Source organism: Molossus molossus, unplaced genomic scaffold, assembly GCF_014108415.1.
Source record: "Molossus molossus isolate mMolMol1 unplaced genomic scaffold, mMolMol1.p scaffold_m16_p_3, whole genome shotgun sequence".
Lineage (NCBI taxonomy): Eukaryota > Metazoa > Chordata > Mammalia > Chiroptera > Molossidae > Molossus > Molossus molossus.
The window spans coordinates 44,942,526-44,962,896 of NW_023425366.1; the positions used below are offsets into that span (position 1 = coordinate 44,942,526).

The 20,371-nt window shown below is 41.8% G+C and overlaps 1 protein-coding gene across 1 annotated transcript in view; it reads left to right on the plus strand.

The window, feature by feature from the left end:
* Positions 1-4,997: 4,997 nt before the first annotated feature.
* LOC118641841 (microtubule-associated serine/threonine-protein kinase 4-like) overlaps positions 4,998-20,371 on the plus strand; it is a 333,781-nt gene continuing 318,407 nt past the window's right edge. Inside the window, exon 1 of the mRNA XM_036279434.1 lies at positions 4,998-5,102. Within this exon, the coding sequence (XP_036135327.1) occupies positions 5,064-5,102 (39 nt within the window). The 5' untranslated portion in view covers positions 4,998-5,063. The remainder of the gene's footprint in view (positions 5,103-20,371) is intronic.

The following is a 20,371-nucleotide window of genomic DNA, read 5'->3' on the forward strand; positions in this document are numbered from 1 at the left end:
ATTTTACCCGGGAGGGGCGTGCCTTCTGTGGTACATTCCAGGCCAGACGATCATTGTCAGACTAGAAAACCGAGAGCGCCCGAAGCCCACAGGTTATGGGATGTGTACGAAGCCTGGCGCAGCAGCTGAAAGGGGCCCTTGGTTCCATGGAATTCCTGTGGTTGTAAATACATACGTTATATTTAGAATGGTGTGATTTTGGAGCCAGAGGGAGAAGAGTTGTTCAGAGTCACAGTGGAGCCCCTGGAGGCCCAGAGACATTTAAGAAGAAAGTAGAGACCACACCTATAACTTGTCTCTGGCCACCCCCTTCTTCCACCTGCTTCTGCCCCAGGGGGCCTCGTGGTCTGCCCTAGAGCAGCTGAGACCCGTTCCTTTTAGAGACAAATGGCCCATGGAATCTGGGATTCCAAATGCTCTTTCTGGTCTCTTCTGACCACTGACAGCTTAGATGTGGTAATTTACACTTTGGAGCTAAAATGTCTGACACTTCTCATGTGTTCCTTTCACCCTGAAAGCATGTTTCCCTTCTGTGCATAAACACTAAGAGGCAAGACAGTGGTTAGTCAGCCTGTCAGGGTTCGGATCCCAGCTCTGCCTTTCCTCGCTGTGCAATCTGAGGAGGTTACTTAACCTCTCTGAGTGTCAGTTTCCTCATCTATAAAATGGGGATAACAATAAACCTAATGAAGATTAAATGAGATGACTTGTATAAAGTGCATAGAGTAGTTATTGGCACATAGTATGTGATCAAGAAATGTTGGCTATTATTATTAATATTTAGAAGTAAAACATGGAGGAAAATTAAGTGCCAAAATTAAGAAGGAATTTAAATGTAAACACTGATATGCATATTTGAACAAATACCGCAGGTACATCACAGTGACGTCCAGGGTTCTCTTTACCTCGTAGATCCACACAGAGGTGTGATTACATGGACAGTACTGGATACTTACATGCATTCTCATTAATAGCCTGTTCCTCCCCTGTAACTTTTTATGACCTTTATATTACCTTTTTAAAATCTAACACACTCATTGGCCACTGACATTTTATCTTATGGGAGGAAAAAGTAATCAATGAATGAATGGAGGGATTTATCCCCTTGGCCATACTAACTTTCCTTGTAAATGAACATACATAGAGATAGAGGAACCCTTTGGTCTGTTGTCAGAAAGGAACAGACAGGATATGGTAGTTAATGTGTTCTGTGGCTCTTTGTCTGCCCTGCTAAGAAGCAGTGGTTGCTGCTACACATACATAAAAACAAAACAAAACATTAGGGGAAAATCCCACTTCAAATTGTGATGACTTGAGAAATCACATTCCCAGCATGGTGAGGACGGGTATGTGGGACGAGGGCTGGGTAACAGCGGTGCCCTTCTGACTCACCTTGCTCTGGCTCAGAGGAGGGAAATGCCTCCTCCCTCCTCAGGAGCTAGTGCTCTGCTGCCCTCACGCTTCACCTTGGCTCCTGCCTGCTGCCCGGGAGTGCATTCAGCTGGCGGAGTGCATGGGCAAGGTTAAGTTCGAATCCCCCCCCCCCCATCTCTGAGCTTCTCACAGCATTCCCCAGTGGACGCTCAGCTGCAGGAGAGTGGGTAAAATCAGAAGGCACCTCCACATTAGTGGAACTAGGGAAGAGAGTCAACTTGTTTCTAAATGTGTGAGAAATGTCTGGCCATGTGAATCAGGGGACAAACCTGGGTCCTTGGTCAAAATGACATGGCTGTGGACAGTGATTACCAAATCTCCGTTTAACCCCTTGTGAGGGTGTGTGCAAATGCTTCCCCCTTCCCTGATGTTCTGCTCGAATCTGGTAGTTTTTAAATTTCCATGAGCCATTCATTGTAGTAATTAATAAAATTTAAATTGACCTATATTATAATGTTCCTAGGTTTTGAGTATTCTGTGAAGTATATTATGCCTACCATAGAGTGGGCATATGGTATATCCATACAAATACTTTTTAAAAACATCAAGTACCATAAGCCACTGGCTTCAGATTACAAGGAATGAGAACGCCTGCCAGGTTTTATTGGAATACACACCTAAAAGGTTGGCACTTTGTGAACTGACTCGAAATTGTGTGAGCGTATTCCATGAAGGGATAAAATCGTAGGAAAACTGAGCTTATTAATGGAAATTAGGCTGGATCCTAATTATTACCTGTGAAGAGTGTCATCATTTGAAGTTTTTATTGCATTTTAACACATGGCTTATCTTGATGAGAAAATATATAGCGAAGGGTAAATGTAGCAATTTTCCTTTTACTATTCCCTCCGCTAAGCCATTATTGCTTGATGTTATTTTTCAGCAGCCTTTCATTTTTGTCCCAAATGTTTTTGCCTCTGGCTGGTTTTATTTCTTTAAAATGTATGTGTATCACTTCTCAAAGTGATACAGTTTGACAGGTAATCGATATTTTTTCATACCAGATTTGCTGGTGCAATGGCCGTAATCCTCATCTTAGACTTAGTTAATGGTTGAATACTAACCTAGATTTTTATCTCAAAATATTCCTGTTAAGAAACATACTCTTCACCCTTAGCCAGATGCCTTTTTCTCACTCCCACCCACCAAACACTCACTGCCAAGTGCCCGAGATGCACAGAGTCCACTTACCTGTGTACACGTCACCTGACCTTTGACAGCGTGTCCTCAAAATGTCTTCTGATAGCCCTTCCAACACTTACTCCACTGGTCACAGAAAAGATACTTCGACATTTTTTTTTCTCCTGGCAACCTATGATCTTTATTTCAAGGGAGAAAGTCTCAGTGAGAATGTGATGTCCTCCATCAGACCCCACTTTTTCTAGAAGGACCAGCTCCATGAAGATCACAGTCTTCAGAGCACATGTGTGTGTAAGGACACCCTGCTTGGTTTTTGCTTTCAAAGTTCAGCTTCTTTGGTTATGATTTTTTTGTTTTCTAAAATCAGGTCTTCCCTTTGCCTCTGTGAGCAGGCAACAGTGACACTCTAAGTGGGTAGATAGACTCTGACGTGCCACCAAGGTCCTTTGTCTAAGGGCACCTCAGATGCAGAGAACTGCGTTTGGTCCTCTCTCAGGAGGTTGGCTTGAGGGAGAAAAGGCAACCACTGTCCTTCCTTTTGTTTTCATTGAAGGCAAAGGTGTTCTTTCTTCAGGAAAAGATTCAAGTACGCGTGGGCCTGTCACGGATGGGATCACCCACTTTTCAGACTGCCCACAGGTAGCAAGCCATCTCTTCCTCTGTGCCCCTAGGATTTATCTTTTCTTTCCTTCTTTGTCTTTTTTTCTTGTCTTTTTGCCTTTCACGTTAAACAAAAATGTACAGATTTTTAAAATCTTTTTTAAACAATCGTTCATGCTAGAATTTGTTGATACGTTTCGGCTTGAGTGATGACCAGTCTGGTGCTGTTTCTTTGCTCAAGAGATGGCATTATTTCTCCACATGCGAGAGCGAAATCAAGGCTCTCTAGGGTTTTCTTCCTTAAGTGGTATCAAATGAGGTGCCTAAGTGAAAGAACATGCTGACACCCTTTCTGCTGATGCCTCGTGCCAGGGGTGGCATTTCCTAACAAGGTTTCTCTTTGTATGTCTAGAGATATATGCAAAGATCACTAGAGAACATACAATGCAATCAGTTTTCCTCAGTGGTTAGATTCATAAATCCCTGAGCTATTCTTAATGATATAATCTAATCAATTGATAGCAAGCCTAACAGTGTGTTGACAGCCAGAAAGAGACAGAAAGTAGTGTAATAGCAGGTGGATGAGTAAGGAACCACTAGATACTTCCCTCTCCACCCCCACACTTAGAAATCTTTAGATCGTTGCATTAGGTAAAATCCAGGAATTACTGATTTTTTTTTTTTTTTAATTTATGCCTGCCTTTCTGTCTTTCTTTCAAGAAAAAGACTTTTGTGTAATGGTTCCCAGACAAACTGCAGATAGTCCTAGTATCTGCCTCTCAGAACCGAACTATTCTCTCCATTTAAATATCTTTAGAATGGAAATCAAGGGGGAATAATTTGTTATAAATTGGTGGTATTATATATTGTCACTCCTGTTTCAGGCCAGTAATGAAAACTTAATATTCATCTCTTGGCTGCTTTGAATTGAAATAAGATGAGGATGCGCGGAGTAAACAAGCTGAAACAGACTGTGAAATTGCACATGATGGGAATTTTTTTTTTTTTTTTTTTTAGCTGCTTACAAACTATAAATAGGTTAATATTCCAACTAATGGTGGCTCTTAGAATTTCTTCTCCCTTTTTACATTTTGGTCAGGTAGCAACAGAACTAAATTGTTATCACAAGGCAAATTAAAATCTAAACTGCTTCTATCTTTGGGCTGGGAGTTGACTGACCAGGTATTTATGTAAATGAATCGGCTTTCACCCTGGGAGGTGTAAAGTGTTCTTCTGTGGCTGGAGAGCTGCTGCCCTGAGCCCTCCGTTTTCAGGTTTTCAGGCAGCTCGGCACACGCACGCCTGTGTGCGTGTGTGTGTGCACGCGTGCATGCGCGCGTGTGTGTGTGTGTTCTACATTTTTTTCTTTGATGCCATCAGAAGAGATGGGCGCCAGGCATGGTGGTGCTGCTTGGCGACCAGCTGTGCCCCAGTTCTCACCGTCCCAGTCAGCAGCTGCCTTTTACAGAGGTGTCTGTCACCACTGATTTACTTAGCCACTTTGACCTGATAGTTGCTTCAGAAGGGGCTTGACCTGAAGCCACTGCTGAAAGCCGTTTACGGGTCGCTGGGAACGCCAGAGCCAGCATTTTGAAGAAGAAAACCCAGGGATCCCAGGATTTCCTGTGTGAGAGCGAGAGCCTCCGCCGCCTGGAGAAATGCATTAGGTGCCCGAGCCCACTTGCTGCGCGCTCCCACCGAACTGCAAGCCTCCGTGATCTCCGAAGTTGCTGGAGTGAATAACTAAGCGGACCAGCTGACTCGGGGCTCCAATCAGCTAGAGCGTGATGTAAGTGTTCAGCAGCTGCCGGCTCGGAATTAGCGTGCCGGAGTAGAGGTAGTACAGCATGGCTAGCCTGTTGTGAGGCTCAGAGCCCGCGGAGGGCGAGATGGATGAGTCCAGCATTCTGAGACGAAGAGGGCTCCAGGTAGGAGATCCTTCCCTTCCTGAAATGTAGCACTGTCACCGGCCAGCCATTGAGGATTTCAAAGTTCCCTTTTTATTCCTTTCCTGGGCACAGATATGTGCACAGTTCTTCGTATCCACTTGGCAACGTGATACGCGAAGTCTCTAGTTACCGGGTTCAGTGACACCTCCCAGGGTTCAATGAGAAAGGCTCTTTTGTCAGAGACAGTAGATGCAACTTTTAGTTTGCTACTTTGTTGGTTGGTTGTTTTTCTGCTGGTTGCTCGCGAATAGTTAAATCGTGGCTGGTGGTGATAACTGATGAGCTGGTTTAGCATTCTGTCAAGTGTCTGGGAAGTCTGTGGAGGGTAGCAACCCCGTTCAGTCCTGGGAACACGGGACTCAGTTTTGCGTGGGAATCCACCCCGGTGCGCGGCAGCATCTGCCTGATCGCCTTGCAGATGTGTGCAGTTGCTGAGAGTTTTCCTCCTGTCAGGAAGGTGAAAGTTTCTGCTGGCAGCCCCATCAAAGTTCACTGTAATTCGTTTATGTTGAGATAAGGAAAGATATGTTGTATCTTATTGCCTTGCTTTTTGTGCCCAAATTCCTCTAATTAAATTACTCTGACTTTAGTGTTCAAATGTATTCCAAGTTAAAACTTGGCAAATTGGAAAACTTGAACAAAACATCTGTTGGCAGTTTGTAAGTTTAAGGAAGCCAAGACATAAGTATGTTCAAAATTAGTATGTGTAACTCCTCGGTAACTCTTTTTTTCTTCTGTGTGATATTTTTCTCTATGAAAGAATCTAATCATTAGCCATTGTTAAACTCTCATTCATTACTTTTGAAATTCTTTTAAATGCCTGCTTGAGAACGCAGACTAGGCAGCACATTTAGAAATGCTTTCAGATGTCCCTTGAATGGTCTTGGACTGGCAGCTGGGCTAGCTGTCTGCTTTTTGTTCTTAATGTCAATTACTAATATTATTCGTATTTCTCTAATAGTTTAATATTTATTATAGGTAAACTAAGGATGATTTGCAGGTAAACAAAAGTGGGATTAAAGAAGTTTGGGTTAAATGTCATCTATTGTTCCAAACCTAAGTAAACAGTCTGCCTCTTTAATGATTTTCAGTGTGGTCATTGTTTTGAATGTACAGTGCGGTTAGTCACTGCTGTGGATTTCCTTTTCTTTGTTTTCATCACATCTATAAAGTTCTCGTAATGCACAGCTGTGTGTGTGGGTCCACATCCTCTTTGGGGTCACTGGTTAAATATGAAAAGGCTCTTTGTTATAAAGATGATAAACTATTAAACTTCTAATGGTTCAGATTATTAGTAAATTGCTGGCAATTCTCAGTTTTCTCCTTCCTTTAATTCACTTGAGGTTTTAAATGTATTTTCAATAAGATACTCTTTTTTGTGGCTTATTTCAGGAATATATATTATCACAGCTTCAGAGGACATAGTTGAAACATGGTGCTTATGAGGGGTATAGATTTCATAGACCTTTTAATTTTAGAGATAAAAAGTTATTATTGTTGCTATTTAAAGTAACGGAGCTATTTTCTATCTAAGAGCTTTGTAACAAAACAAAGGAAACATTACTTGTTAATATAGTACTTAGAGTGTTAGATCTTCATTGTATTTAACATACTTTTACTACACCTGCTATAATCTATATAATGTATAAGGAATGTCTACTTTCTATTATAAATGGAATTAGTATCTTCACTTTTTGAGAAATAACAATATAAAAGTGCTTAAAAGTTCTGCCATCTCATTGTTATGACTTTACTTTTGCTTAAACAAAGCCTGTATTTTTCTTTTTCCCATTCCCATTATATCTAATGTGTTTTTTTAAAAAAAGATATTATATATGCAGAGTAGCTTTTGCAGTAATTTTAATACAAGGAAACTACTCACAAAATACAAGATGTAAGTATATATTTGTTTTACAAAAGCTGCCACTGTAGAGTTCACTAGAACTAACGCCACCTAGTGAATTTAGGAATTAACTTAATTTACAAATGCATACTATATGAAACATTTCAACATGCAAATGAGGTACACCTGTAGTGAAGGCAGGCTGAAACCTACACATTTATATTCCTGACTTACTAGGCAGGCTTGAGCAAGTCACATATGCTCTCTGTGTGTGTTTATTCTTCTGTAAAATGCACCCTTTTGAATGGACTAAATAGGAGATGGGTGTAATTGAGTTTTTAAAGTTAAAAGACATATAATAAATATAATAACGTATAGTAAGTACTCAATAAGTATTATGTTATTGAAGAATGAGGGATGATTTCTATTATTTAGAACATTTCACATCATTACTAATGAGATGAAGTAGTTTGTTATTTGAATTTGCCTTTAAATTAGAAGAATCACCAATAAAGACGGGGGTTTATTTATAGGGGTTATTATGACAGGCAGTAGGCTTTTATATAATAACAAGAGTCTGTTGATGTCACACTGAACAGATGCTTAGAACTGAAACTGACCAGTTCTTTAAATTACTTAATGCCTAGCGTGAAAACTCTGGAGCACACAAATATTCTGATTCTCTGAACTTCAACTTTATAATAATGAAATATGTGTTTAGTATAAAATAATTCAGTATGCCCGGCCAGTGCGGCTCATTGGATGAGCATCGACCCACACACCAAGAGGTCACCGGTTTGATTCCCGGTCAGGACACATGCCCAGGTTGTGGGCCTGATCCCCAGTGGGGTGCTTGCGGAAGGCGGCCAATCGATGTTCTCTCTCATCAACGTTTCTATCTCCCTCTCCCTCTCCCTTCCTCGCTCTCTAAAACCAATAAAGAAAGAAAGAAAATAAATAAATAAATAAATAAGATAAAACAACATGTTTAGAGACTATTTTTAGAGTTTCAGTGCCTCTAACTTTTAAAACACAGGAATGCTATGGTGTTTTTTAGATTTGGAATTTGAAATATTGTTTTTAGTCAGAACATATAATTTTTCAAGGCGTGACTACCTCATACAATGGCAACACAACTGAGTTGTTCATCTTAAATGACTGCACGTTTCCATCTTTTCTGTGCACTGTATTAATATTTCCAGCATTACTGATGGCACTTCAGCCACTGCCTTTGAAATGCGAAGGAGAGAAAGAGGCCCCATTGGCTTCCACCATTAGAACCTGGGAAACTTTTCAGATTGCATCTCAAAACGGGGGAAATTCTGACGGATGGATGGGCTTGGGCAGACCTTGGACTTGGGGCAATTTGAATTTCTAGACAGGTCTAATTTGTCAAAGGATAACTGGCTCCTTTTGGGCCTAATATCCCTCACACGTGAAACATATTTTTTTAACTGTCAGGGATATTGTTTTAGTGATATCTGTTACATGTTTCCTTTTTATTTGTTTTAATGAAAGTGTCCCTGTCCCTAATGTGGTGGACCCTGAGGCGGGAGAAAATGGTAACAGGCATCACTAAACAGGGGGGGCAGCGAGAGGGAGGTGTCCCAGAGAGGCCTCCTGTGAGCTCCTCCCCGCCCTCCTCTTGGGCTTTGCTTCACCTGGTATCACCCCCTGATGATTTCCCCACTCCCTAATGAAATAGTACCACTTCAGTCCACTGCTAGATTGTCACATGCAGTGAGAATATTAGAAACATTTTCCCCATACCATGCAGTTAACAACTAAATTTTATACTTTAGACTTCTGGATTTGTGTTTAGCTTTCTTTTTGTTTCGTTTCCTTCTTTCCCCCTATACCTGACCTCATCCCCCCTTCTTATCTGAAACAACAACTAAAACTAACATCCTCACCTTGGCCTCGGCTCTGATTTTCCACTGGCTGTGATCAAGAGTTAGTTCAGTTTAGAAAGCAGAGAAGCAGGTAGATGCTTCTCTGGGTCTCAAACTACCTGTGTGTCGCTGCCTAAATGTAGGTCATGTAACTCACCATCTCTCAGTGTTCCTTCTGTGTCACTTTCATGTGGTTATGGGTGTGTTTACCATTTACCTGAACTCTAACAGCAGGGTATGACGTGGGAGGATCGCTCTGTCCTTATACTTGAAGGCTCTGGTGGTTATAAGGAAGAAGTCCAGTTGGAGTATTACAATAGAAGTGCCTATGATAGTAATACTTTGGAATAAGGTACTTTTATTTTTCAGAGGGTCCCAAAAAGGGATAGATGCTTGTTTGGGGCAGAAAAGAATCAAGGTGCTAAATGCACTTTCGGTGGTTGTCGGCACCTTAGGCCAGTGGCAGCCATACCTCAGGGGGGTTTCTCGTCCATCGGAGCTCAAGTTCTGCCTCTGAGACAGAAATAAAATACTCCAGGTTCAGTTTCCTGATCCACCGGGGATAAGGACGGAGTGCCCTCAAAATCTTATGTTCACTCAAATTTTTATTCTGTACTCTAAGAATTAGTTTTCTGAATACACTCTCCCCTACCCCACCCTCCAAAAGACAGTGTAAAATAAACCAATTTGAAAGGCAGAGAGTTGGAGATGAGACCAGAAAAGCAGACAGAGGCTCCAGCAGAGACAGTCATGTACATTTTCACTCTGTCCTGAGGGAGATCCTGGAAAGTCGCGTGGGGATTTTAAACCAGAGGATCTGGGCTAACCAGCAGGACGGATTATTTTGAATTACTGAGTTGGTGATGTCTTACACTGAAACTGTAGTCAGATATGTGTCCAGTGACAATGAATGGCTCTGTCACATTAGACAAGTTTCTTAACCCCTCTGAGCTCTGTGTCCACATCTATAAAATTAGATTTAAAAATGAAGTGCTTGAAGAAGATCATATGTATATTATTTAGTGCAGTATCTGGCATATAGTATTTATTTAGTTAACCTTAATTCACTTCCTTCTGTGATTTTAAATAATTAAATATGGGTGTCAGGCAGGGTTCAGGCAATAAAAAGATGACATGCATGTATTAGGTAACTTGAGGAGAGTTTAATAGAAGGAACTGTTTAAAAGGTGTGGACAGGGTGTAGGGAGAGGTTAGGGAATGGTGCAGTACTAGGGGCTGGAAGCAACAGGGAGCCACGAACATCACTAGGCCTAAAGGAGGGAGGGAGCAATTCCAGAGCCTGAGACAGAAACAGCAGGTGGCAGGTACCTTGGATGAAGGAACACAAATAGCTTATGATGACTCCACAGGGAGATGATGGGAGGGCATCTCAACCTTAATTCCTTTCATCCTCCTAACTCTTGCTGCTGCTCCCCATTAGCAAAACCCAACCAGAAGCCAGAGGGACCACGGATGTCATCATGTACATGAACTCCAAGGCCCAGTGCAGGGTGGAGAGCAGGTCTAGGTGGGCAGTTGAAGTGCATGCAGCATGGTTTGAATGAACTCGTGTTGAACTGCCCCTTGCTCTTAGCGTTTTACCATCCAGAGTCAATGTTCAAACTCCATAGTGCAGATCTCTGGGGCCTGAGGCTGAAATCAAATGCTTGAACTGATTCAAAGCTGCTTTTTTGTGAAAAGTCATATTCTCCAACCATTTCCCACTTTTGTGTAATGGTGTCTTTCCAATCAGCCTCTTAATTCTCCTGGGAAAATGTTAGTTTGTCCCCTTCCACTTTAGTCTCTGAAGCACATGGGTCTCCTCTGAATCAATAAGGTAAGGAGACCAGCACTTCAGGTCCTGGAAGCAGTCTCAATTTTGAATTGCTCTACTTTACCGATCCTGAGTGATGTGTGAGAGGAATAGCCCCGAAGACCTCTTACCGTTCATTTCCCAGATTCCCTGAAGTCTGCCCATGGCAAGGTTCTATCGCACTCAGACCGTCCATCTCCGCTGCCCTCGAAATCTCTTTACAGAATTACAAGTTCACACCATATCCTTGGCTTTTATTGAGGGTTTCTAAAAGAAATGGCTGCGAGAGAACACTTGGCACTTTGTGTCCAAGCCCCCTGGAAGCCCACAGGAGAGAGGAGCTCAGCGTTCAGTGCTGCCCCTTAGGTGAACTGGTTTCTTCTTCGAATCAGACGGAGAGCTGGTGTGAGCGTTTGTCTTCGCTGATCAGAGCAGCGTTTCACAGTTGGGGTAGCGTTCTAGATAAAACGAGCCCCCGTCCTCCCTAGGAGCTCTCAGTTCCTTCTTTTAAGACTTGTGTGTTTTTGCCCTGGCCTGTTGCTAAGTGGTTAGAGCATCTGCCCACAAGCCAAAGGGTTGTGGGTTCGATTTGGTCAAGGGCACATACCTGGGTTGCAGGTTTGATCCCTGGCCCCTGTCGGGAACATGTAGGAGGCGACCAATTGATGTGTCTCTCTCACATCGATGTTTTTTTCTGTCTCTTTTTCTCCCTCCTTCCCTTCTAATTGCTCTAAAAAAAAAAAAAAAAAAAAATCAATGGAAAAATGTCCTCAGGTGAGGATTAAAAAAAAATAATAATGTGTGGTTTTATTTATCATGCCTTTTTAAAGTTTTAAGTTGCCTGAAAAGATTTATCAACCTAAGATCTAAAAATTTAATAATGTTGCATTTATAATAGTGAAATTTAAATGAATAATTTTTGAAGACAAAAGGAGACTAAAACACCAGCTAATCAACAAACTAGATAAACTGTAAAAATTGAGAATTACATGAATTTACGAAGATCCATCTGCATGCAGCAACCAGTCATTTTATTGTTGGCACCGTAGTCTAATGAAATCAATTGCCGTGTTTGAGATTACTTGAAACACATTTCAAACAAATTATGAGTAACAATAAAGCTTTTAATAGTGTCTCAGAAGTCATATCATTTGCCTCGGAAGCAACCAAAAGCATGGAGACTGGCAAATAATTTGTGAGACACTCATGTTAGAAGACAACATTGCCATTAAAACCATGCTTTTGACAAATATTTAATAAGGGGAAAGCTGGCAATAATAATGTCAAGTAAAAAAAACCAGGTTACTAAACTGTATACATAATGTATGAACAATTCCTTTAAAAAAATGGGTAACATGCATACACACATAATTGCATATACATGTGTGAGAGTGCATATGCGTGCGTGCATGCGTGCGTGTGTGTACAATAACCCCATGGGCTAGAAGGACAGAGCATGCATGAGCTTTGAAGTGTTCAAGGCATCCTTGCTGGTTGATGTTGGCCAGGCTAGTTAAATCTTAACCAATAAAAAACATGTAGTTGCTGAGCTGCTGAGGATGAATTAAAATGAGGTATAAAAAGACTAAAAAATATCCATTATATCTAACTAACACTTATTAAGAACCTATTTTCTTTTTCTTCATTATCATCTAATATAACAAGAAGAAAATGCACTAAAATGTTAAGAATTATTTTTTTTCCAACTATTCTATAGTGAGCATGTATTACTTTAAAAAAAAAATTTTTTTTCTTTGTTGATTTTAGAGAGAGAGGAAGGGGGGGAGAGAGATAGAAACATCGATGAGAGAGAACGTTGATTGGCCGCCTCCTGCACGCCCCTACACTGGGGATCTGACCCACAACCTGAGCATGTGCCCTGAGCAGGAATAGAACCTGCGACCTCTTGGTACATGGGTTGATGCTCAACCACTGAGCCACACCAGCCGGGCAGTGTGTATTGCTCTTAAAATCAGTTTAAGAAGTGGATTTTGGGGGGCGGGGGTTAAATGTTTTTGTTTCCTTGTCTAAGAAAAAACTTTATCTGTCTCACTACCATTAATGAAAGCCTCTTAAGGCAGTTTTTTCTTTTGTGCATTTTTTTAAATTGAGAAAGGTAAATCAATTCATGCGATGCATAACCCACACCTCAGGACAGTGGGGCAACTAAGGCTGCCCTTTCGAACCCTCGAGAGCTTTTTCCAGCCTCAGGCCTAGCAGTCTGTGTTGTTTCAGTTTGCATCCCCCACTGGTGTGCAGTCAAGGCTGGGACCTACTAATCCTAGGGGATTACAGGTCCAAGGAGCTCCCAAATTATGGAACCTGCCATGTCTCTGTCTCCAAGTGTAAGGCTTAACAACCTTATAGTGGTTCTCAACCTGTGGGTTGCGACCCCTTTTGGGGTCAAACTACTCTTTCACAGGGGTCACCTAAGACATAATAGTAGCAAAATGGCAGTTATGAAGTAATAACAAAAATAATTTTATGGTTGGGGGTCACCACAACATGAGGAACTGTATTAAAGGGTCGAGGCATTAGGAAGTTGAGAACCACTGCAAAGGTGTTTATTTTTTTATTTTATTTTATTAAAACAACATTTTTTATTGATTTTTTTTTTAGAGGGAGAGAGAGAGGAACATTGATGTGAGAGAATCATCGATCAGCTGCCTCCTGCGTGCCCTGTACTGGGGGTCGAGCCCGAAGCCCATGGGTTATTTTTATAGTGAAGTGGGTGAAGGATGGGTATACTCACACTTGACTTCCCACACAATGACAATGGTAGTGATGTGAGAGCTCGTCATTAACCTACTTTGGGGGGGCAATTGTTACAGTGATGTGGCTGGAGGCAGCCCCAGACCGTCACCCTGAAAGGACCCAGGGCACTGGTGGTGTCCAAGTGCAGTTTTACATTTTTAGAATTTCTGGCACCTGCTCAATGGTTCACACCAGGAAGCCATGTCCAGGGCATGGTCAGACAGTGGCTTTGCCCCTTGAAGTCCTCTCCTAACGCTAGAGATAACAAGCACCTGTGACTTGGGACCCGTGTCATTCCTCTTCAGTAACGTACATGCTTCAGTTCTTAAACATTTGCTATTCTACTTAGATTGTGAATATGAATGCTTTTGACTCAGGCTGTCAGGGACAGACTCCATTCTCTATCTTTCTTTTAAGGAATGTTGAATAATAATAACAACAACAACAGCAGCAGCAGCATATATTGCACAGGTTTGTGTCAGAGGACAGAGCATTGTGTCTTATAAATATGCACCATTGCACTTTCATCCCTGGCTCTAGCGTTCCAAAAATGGTGGAATATGGTACTGACCCATGAGAGGTTTATAGTGTGGTGGGGAGACCCACAGAAATTTCTACAATAGATAGTGCCGGAACTGGTCAGTCACATGAGGGGGGATGTGCCCAGCTCTGCTGCAGGAGGCTGGGGAGGCTTCCTGGAGGTGGAGGTATTTCTGCTGGTTGGTGAAGGATGAACAGGAGCTGGTTAGGTAAGAAGGATGCTCTAGGCAGGGGAAACAGCATGTGACAGGAAGGAAGTGACGAATGGAGTCCCAAGAATGATGCCACATTGAAGGATTTGGACTTTCATCTAACACTAGGAAGCCACTGAAGGATTTTAAGCAGGACACAGAAATATTTTACTAATTGTCAGTGGTTCCGTCAACCATTCATGAAGAATGCCTGAGAAGGGACCGAGGACAGCAAGTAGGTTAGAGATGAGGAGGTGAGAGGGATACTGCTAGACCAAGATATTGACAGTGGAGGAAGAAAAGGTCCTGAGGGTATTAACAGGACTTGGAGACCTGTTGGGATGGTTGGCAAAAGAGCTGGATGAGGCTGGAGGTGACTGCCAGGTTTCAGGTGTTAGGACTCGAAGCAGATAAGAGCAGGAAATAAAACGGACTTGGACAGTAAGAAAATGATTCATTGGCTCTGTGTATCCTGACATTGAGCACCTGTGCAAGCCTTCAAGGTAGAGATTTCAGGAAGCAGTGGATATGTGGACTTAGACTTCCGAAGAGAGGGCAGGCCTGAATATAGATTTTGAAGTCATCTGCTTTAAATAATTGATTGAAATAGACTGTGAATAAAGGGAGAACAATTTCTTCCAGACTAGTAGATCTGTGTTAAAATAGTTTTCAAAAATTACTATAAAGTGTATTTTAACACTTGTTTTGCAGGACTGGTTAAAATTACATAAGGAACAAAGTAGTTTTATGGTTTAGTGTCAGGCCTTGAAAATGTATCCAATTTTGAAGATACGACTTTTTTTTTTTTTTTTTTTTTTCGTAAAATTGCTTCCAACTTTGATAACTTGCCTACAAGTTTCATTGCAATACAATTTTGCAAAGGCCCAATGAAACATCTCAAACTACAGGCTGTAATGGAAAAAGTAATTCATTCTTAAGTGAGGATGATGAGGTTGGTACTATATTGCTTGAAACAGTGAGTGGATTTAAAACCTGAGTGAGATTATATCAAATTCAGCTAAGATTTTTGTTCCATTTGAATGGAATATCTGTAATTGAAGATGGGGGTGCAGCCAGGAGAGGCACAAGACAGATGCACAGTTCTGTCAGTTTTCTGTCACACTGTCTCTAATTTGTGTGTGTATATACAACGACATGAAATCATATTGATACAACAAACTGAGCTTTTTCTTTCTTTCTTTTGTAACAAATGAGGATCCCAGCTTAACTTGATCAGCTGCAACACTTCCCGAGGTCCTGCTTTAGTATGTTGAGGACATGCAAATCCTTGGGAACTGGATGGAGAGTTAGAATGTATTACAATGATCTTGAAATGATTATAGGAAACATTAAGTATTTTTAATGAACTTTTTTTTTTTTTTAGTTTTGTACTCAAAGTTAGTGAGATATCAGCTAAATCTAGAAATACTTTATTTTATATTATATTCATTTTAATGATTTTGTCATGGTGAGATGTTGCTAGTTTCCTATTTTTTAATGGCCTGGTCTCCTTTAGCATTGTCATAAAGGTGAACATGAATACTACCATTGATTTGACTATTTACCCATTTCCATTAAAACTGTATTCCAAATATACATTGTTTGTTAAGCTCACAGATTCATTTTCCATTAAGTGATTAGCAATCCAACTAAAAAAGATTGTGGTAAATACATATCAAAGTTGGATACTGTGATAGATTCAATTATTTCCTTAAATTTCCACTCCTCTGTGACAGAAGCATACATTTAGTCTCTTGCCCAGGCCTCATGGGCTCATGCCAGGCAGAGACCCTTTGACTGTGGGCTCAGCTATGCGACTTGCTATGGCCAATGAGCTGTTAGTGAATGCGGCACAACCAGAGGCTTAAAATATGCTTGCGCGGTTGGCCTTGCCATCTCACTTCGGTTATCTACCATGAGAAGGACAAGCCCTGGTAGTCACAGCCCATTTAGTCTGGGTCCCAGAACAAACCCCCCCTGGAGTTGACCTGGGGAAACCTGCAACCAGCAACCAAGGCCAGCAGCCCTATTGTCTGCCTGCAAAGTGAGAAGAAATCTTATGTTGGAAGCCACTCGTTTTGCAGTGGGTTGTTACCCGGCATTAGGACAGTGAGGACTAATAGAGGCAGGCTCGTGTTGTGATGAACAGCTGTGGCCGTGACGTCTACTAGACTAATATGTGAATGTTGGCCCTCCCCCTCCTGGCTTCATTATTCTGAGCATGCCACTGTCTTCTACACGTTAGTTTTGCCATTGGTGAAGTGGGAATACAACATTTTAAAATGGGAGTTGTAAAGCTGAATAAGGTACATGCGTGTAAATCACTTTGAACAGTGTCAAGCAGACAGTAGAAACATAGTAAGTCGTCATGGCTATTGTGACGGAGTTTCTAGACTGTTGAGCCTTCCTCTTCCTCTGCTCTCCTTGCACCTCCTGGCTTAACCACATCCCAGCTTTGTGACTCTGGAGCAAGTGAAAACTCTTCTGAGGCTTCGTTTTCTGTAAAGTGAGAACACTAACACTTACCTGGCAGGATTACGATGAGGACTACAGCAAAGGTAGGCAAATATCTAACTGTCCTAGTCCATTCAAGCTGCTGTGACCAAATAACCCAGAGGGGGTGGCTTAAACAATAACCATGCATTTCTCACAGTTTTGCAGGCTGGGAGTTCAAGGTCGAGGTGCCACAGATTTCACATCTGGTGAGAGCCTGAGACCTGGTTTGTAGACAGCCACTTCCTGCCTGTATCTTCACACGGTGCAGGCAGAGAGCTCATCTCTTCCTCTTTGACTAAGCGCATTCATTCCATCATTAGGCCTACCCTCATGACCTCATGACTTCATAGGCACACCCTGATTACCTCCCAAAGATCCCTCCTCCATATACAATCAGAATTTAGGGCTTTAGTATATGAATTAGGGGGGCGGGGGGACAAGGATTCAGTCCATAGCACTGACCATGGCTAGGTGAGTGGGTACTTAGTAAAAGTAGCTTTAATATTATGTTCATTATCCATATATTTCTTCATTCCTTCCTTTATTGATTTCTTTTAGCTGAAGTCTCCATTCTTAGTTTTCTAGTGTCGACCCTGAGCCACACTGAATACCTTGCACTTTTGACTCTGCTCTGGGTGTCTAGATTCCTTGTGTTTATTAAAAGGAAAAACAAAAGACTGTCGAAGGCAGAAAATAAAAGAATAAAAGTGCTGCAATTGGAAAGGCACGATACATTGAGAATGTCATTCAAGTATATAATACTTGTGTATTAACTATAGTTTTGCTCCTGTGGCCATGAAAAAGTAACTTTTTTTTTGGAATAAGGGCATTTATAAAGGGCTTAGAGTGGTTAATGAGGAGCCAATGCAGGCTTTTGATTAGAGGATTGAAAAATGCTACTTAGGAGAGATTCAGCATCAGCATGCCCGGAAGGGCTGGGTGTGGAAGGACGGGGGGTGGGTGGTGGCGCATATTTATAACACGTCTGTATTAATAGAGTAGAGCCGGCACTGCAAATGCCTTTGTTTTAAAAGCACAAACACTGCTAAACTTACCTTTTGCCTACTGTTAAATGTTTTGATGTGATTTGACTTTTGCCTGGTGTTTCCTTTTGTGTATCTTGTTGTCTATGGTCTTGTCTATTTCATTTCCACATGTGCTCACTCACCCCATCACCTCCTAGCTCCTCAGATTGGACACTCTCTCTCCAGAATTTGTTTCCTAGAGGAGCTGTGTCCTCCACACACTTGCTTTGAAATTATTTTGATCTGTATCAGCTGGAATAGGTTTTGAGCTGTGGATATTAACTTCTGTTTGCCACTTTCTCTAGAAGCTAATTGACTGATTTAGGGTGGAGGAGAGATGAGAGTCTATACATTTGACCAATTTCACAGAGCTTACCTTGCAAGCTATTGAAATGCAAATACAGACTACACTTGGAGACTCGAAGATGAATTCACACATTCAGTTCTTTGTTTTCTTCCGAAAAATAAGCATTCAAAATTCATGCACATTCTATTATTCATGTGCTTTATATTTAGGTTCCGCTTGTATGTCTAGATAAATCTTATCACCATTATTTAAAATTTCATGAATGAAACTTTGCATCTCTAATACCACACTGGCCTAGACAACCCGAACCAATCAAAGTAATTTGAAATGTAGCACTTAAATGAATATGCATTTACATATATACACCTATGTCATGGTCTTACCTACAGCTATTTTTATTTAAATCTACTCTGTGTAAAATGGGTAAAAACTCAAAATCTCCTTATGTTGTTTTTCCACAGGAAAATCTGGATCTTTAGTGTTACGGGGCTTCCATGAGATAGAGTGCTGATGTCAACACACTTTTTCTTTGCTAGTTGTCTCATCGGCGGTCCTGAACCAGGATCGTCTCCTGTACTGTCCATGCCCATGTGTTTTTAAAGCAATCACCCACCACTTTCCATTTGTCAAGTACTTTAAACAGTATTGTGTGTCAGCGAGGCAGTTCCTCTGTCACTTGATCTTCTCCCTAGTTCAGCCTTCCTGGAGCAGTTAAGGAGTTCAGGAATCCCCTTTTCCTGAGCTGTGGTCGCTTCACCCACAGCAGGGGGAGAAGAATTTCCCCAGCCAGATCCAGAGCCCCCCCTAGCTAGCTTCCTGCCTACCGCCTGTTGGTGCGGGCATGAACTTTTCCTGATAAAGCCTTCAGCAGCGAGAGGCTGACGCTCCAGCACTATGTTTGGATGGAAGAAGGAACAGACACTTAAGTGAAACCCTTTGTTAAGCTGACCTAGAGGAATATTGGTGATGCTTTGAATTAAGCTTCCTGTCACTTTCTGGGAGCCACTGGACAATGGACTCTTGAAGGTTCTGTAACTTCCAAGTAGGGTCAGTTGTTCTAAGAAATTAACACATGTTTGTGTTCAAAATTGGGCCAGGGAACACCTGTGCCCATGCTCAGCGCAGAAAGGAGCTGCATCGGTATTGCAACTGGGCACTCTTTCTGACGTTCAGCAGTGATCTCAGTTTTCAGCTCTTTTGTCAGGCCCTCAGATTTGCTTCAGTGAACATGCTGGGGTGGGGGGCGTGGCGGTGAGGGTGAGGATGTGCTGGGGTGGGGGTGGGGAGCAGTGGCAGTGAGCAGTGGCTGCATCATTTCCTGCCTCCTCACATGAGGAGGGTGTCTTTGATTATAATAGTCCTTCCCGTCATTGTCAGATGCTTTCCTTAAGTTGTTCTCAACTGCAAACTGGTGTGAAGTCTGGCATTCATCTTTAACAACTGGCCACAGTCAGCTCTCTGTGTGTGTGTTTGGGCTGTTGGTTTGCTTTGCACAGTTTGCCCCCTGGGTTTCCTCAGTCATGGACTATCTGACCTTCTGACCTTTTAAACCTTCAGGCCCATTAGTATTTAATCTGCTTTCCATCTTTATTGAAAACTGCATTGCTTTAGACATTGCATAAGAATACGGATTTGATTTGGGAGAGCACCTTTGGATTTTATGTCTGTTGAAAACAGTGATTGGCTGCATTCTTCTAGCACCTTGTGCTTTTCCTGCTATTAACTTACAAGCTGTGAGAAGTGTTTGAGCTCTTCATCGTAGGACCAGTCTTGTGGGAACATTCATTCACTTACCCAACAGATATTTGTCATGTGTTTTTAATTTGTGCAGGGCTTGGGGATACAGGGGTAAACATGATCCAGAACCTTTCATCTTCAGGAGCTTATGACCCCAAAGTGCAGAAGGCAGACTAATAACTAGACAATTACATGCAGAGTGATACGTGTTATGGTAGTTCGTCTGTCACATAGTGGGTAATAAATGGATGGATAGATGGGTGGATGGATGGATGAATAGGGTGATTATATGGGATACTCACGCAGTAATAGGGTTATCAGAAGCATAACATCAATGATGGAGGGTTGCAACTGATTTCTGTTAAGTTTCAGGAAATTCAAGGAGAGCTATCTAGCAGACCAGAGACTATGTATGAGCCTGGAGAGATAAGGACAAAAATGTCCCAGAGATAGAGATCGAGGGGCGTTATCATTTGGGTGTTAACGGAAGCCTTGGGAGTGGGTGACTCACCCAGTGGGAGTCCAAGTACGAGGGAGGACCTTGAAAATAACCCTGATCCATTAGGGTCAGTAATGTTTAGGAACACTTTACTAAGGACCAAATTAATAAATGAAAAATAGATTGATTTATTTGACAGCATTTATTGGCT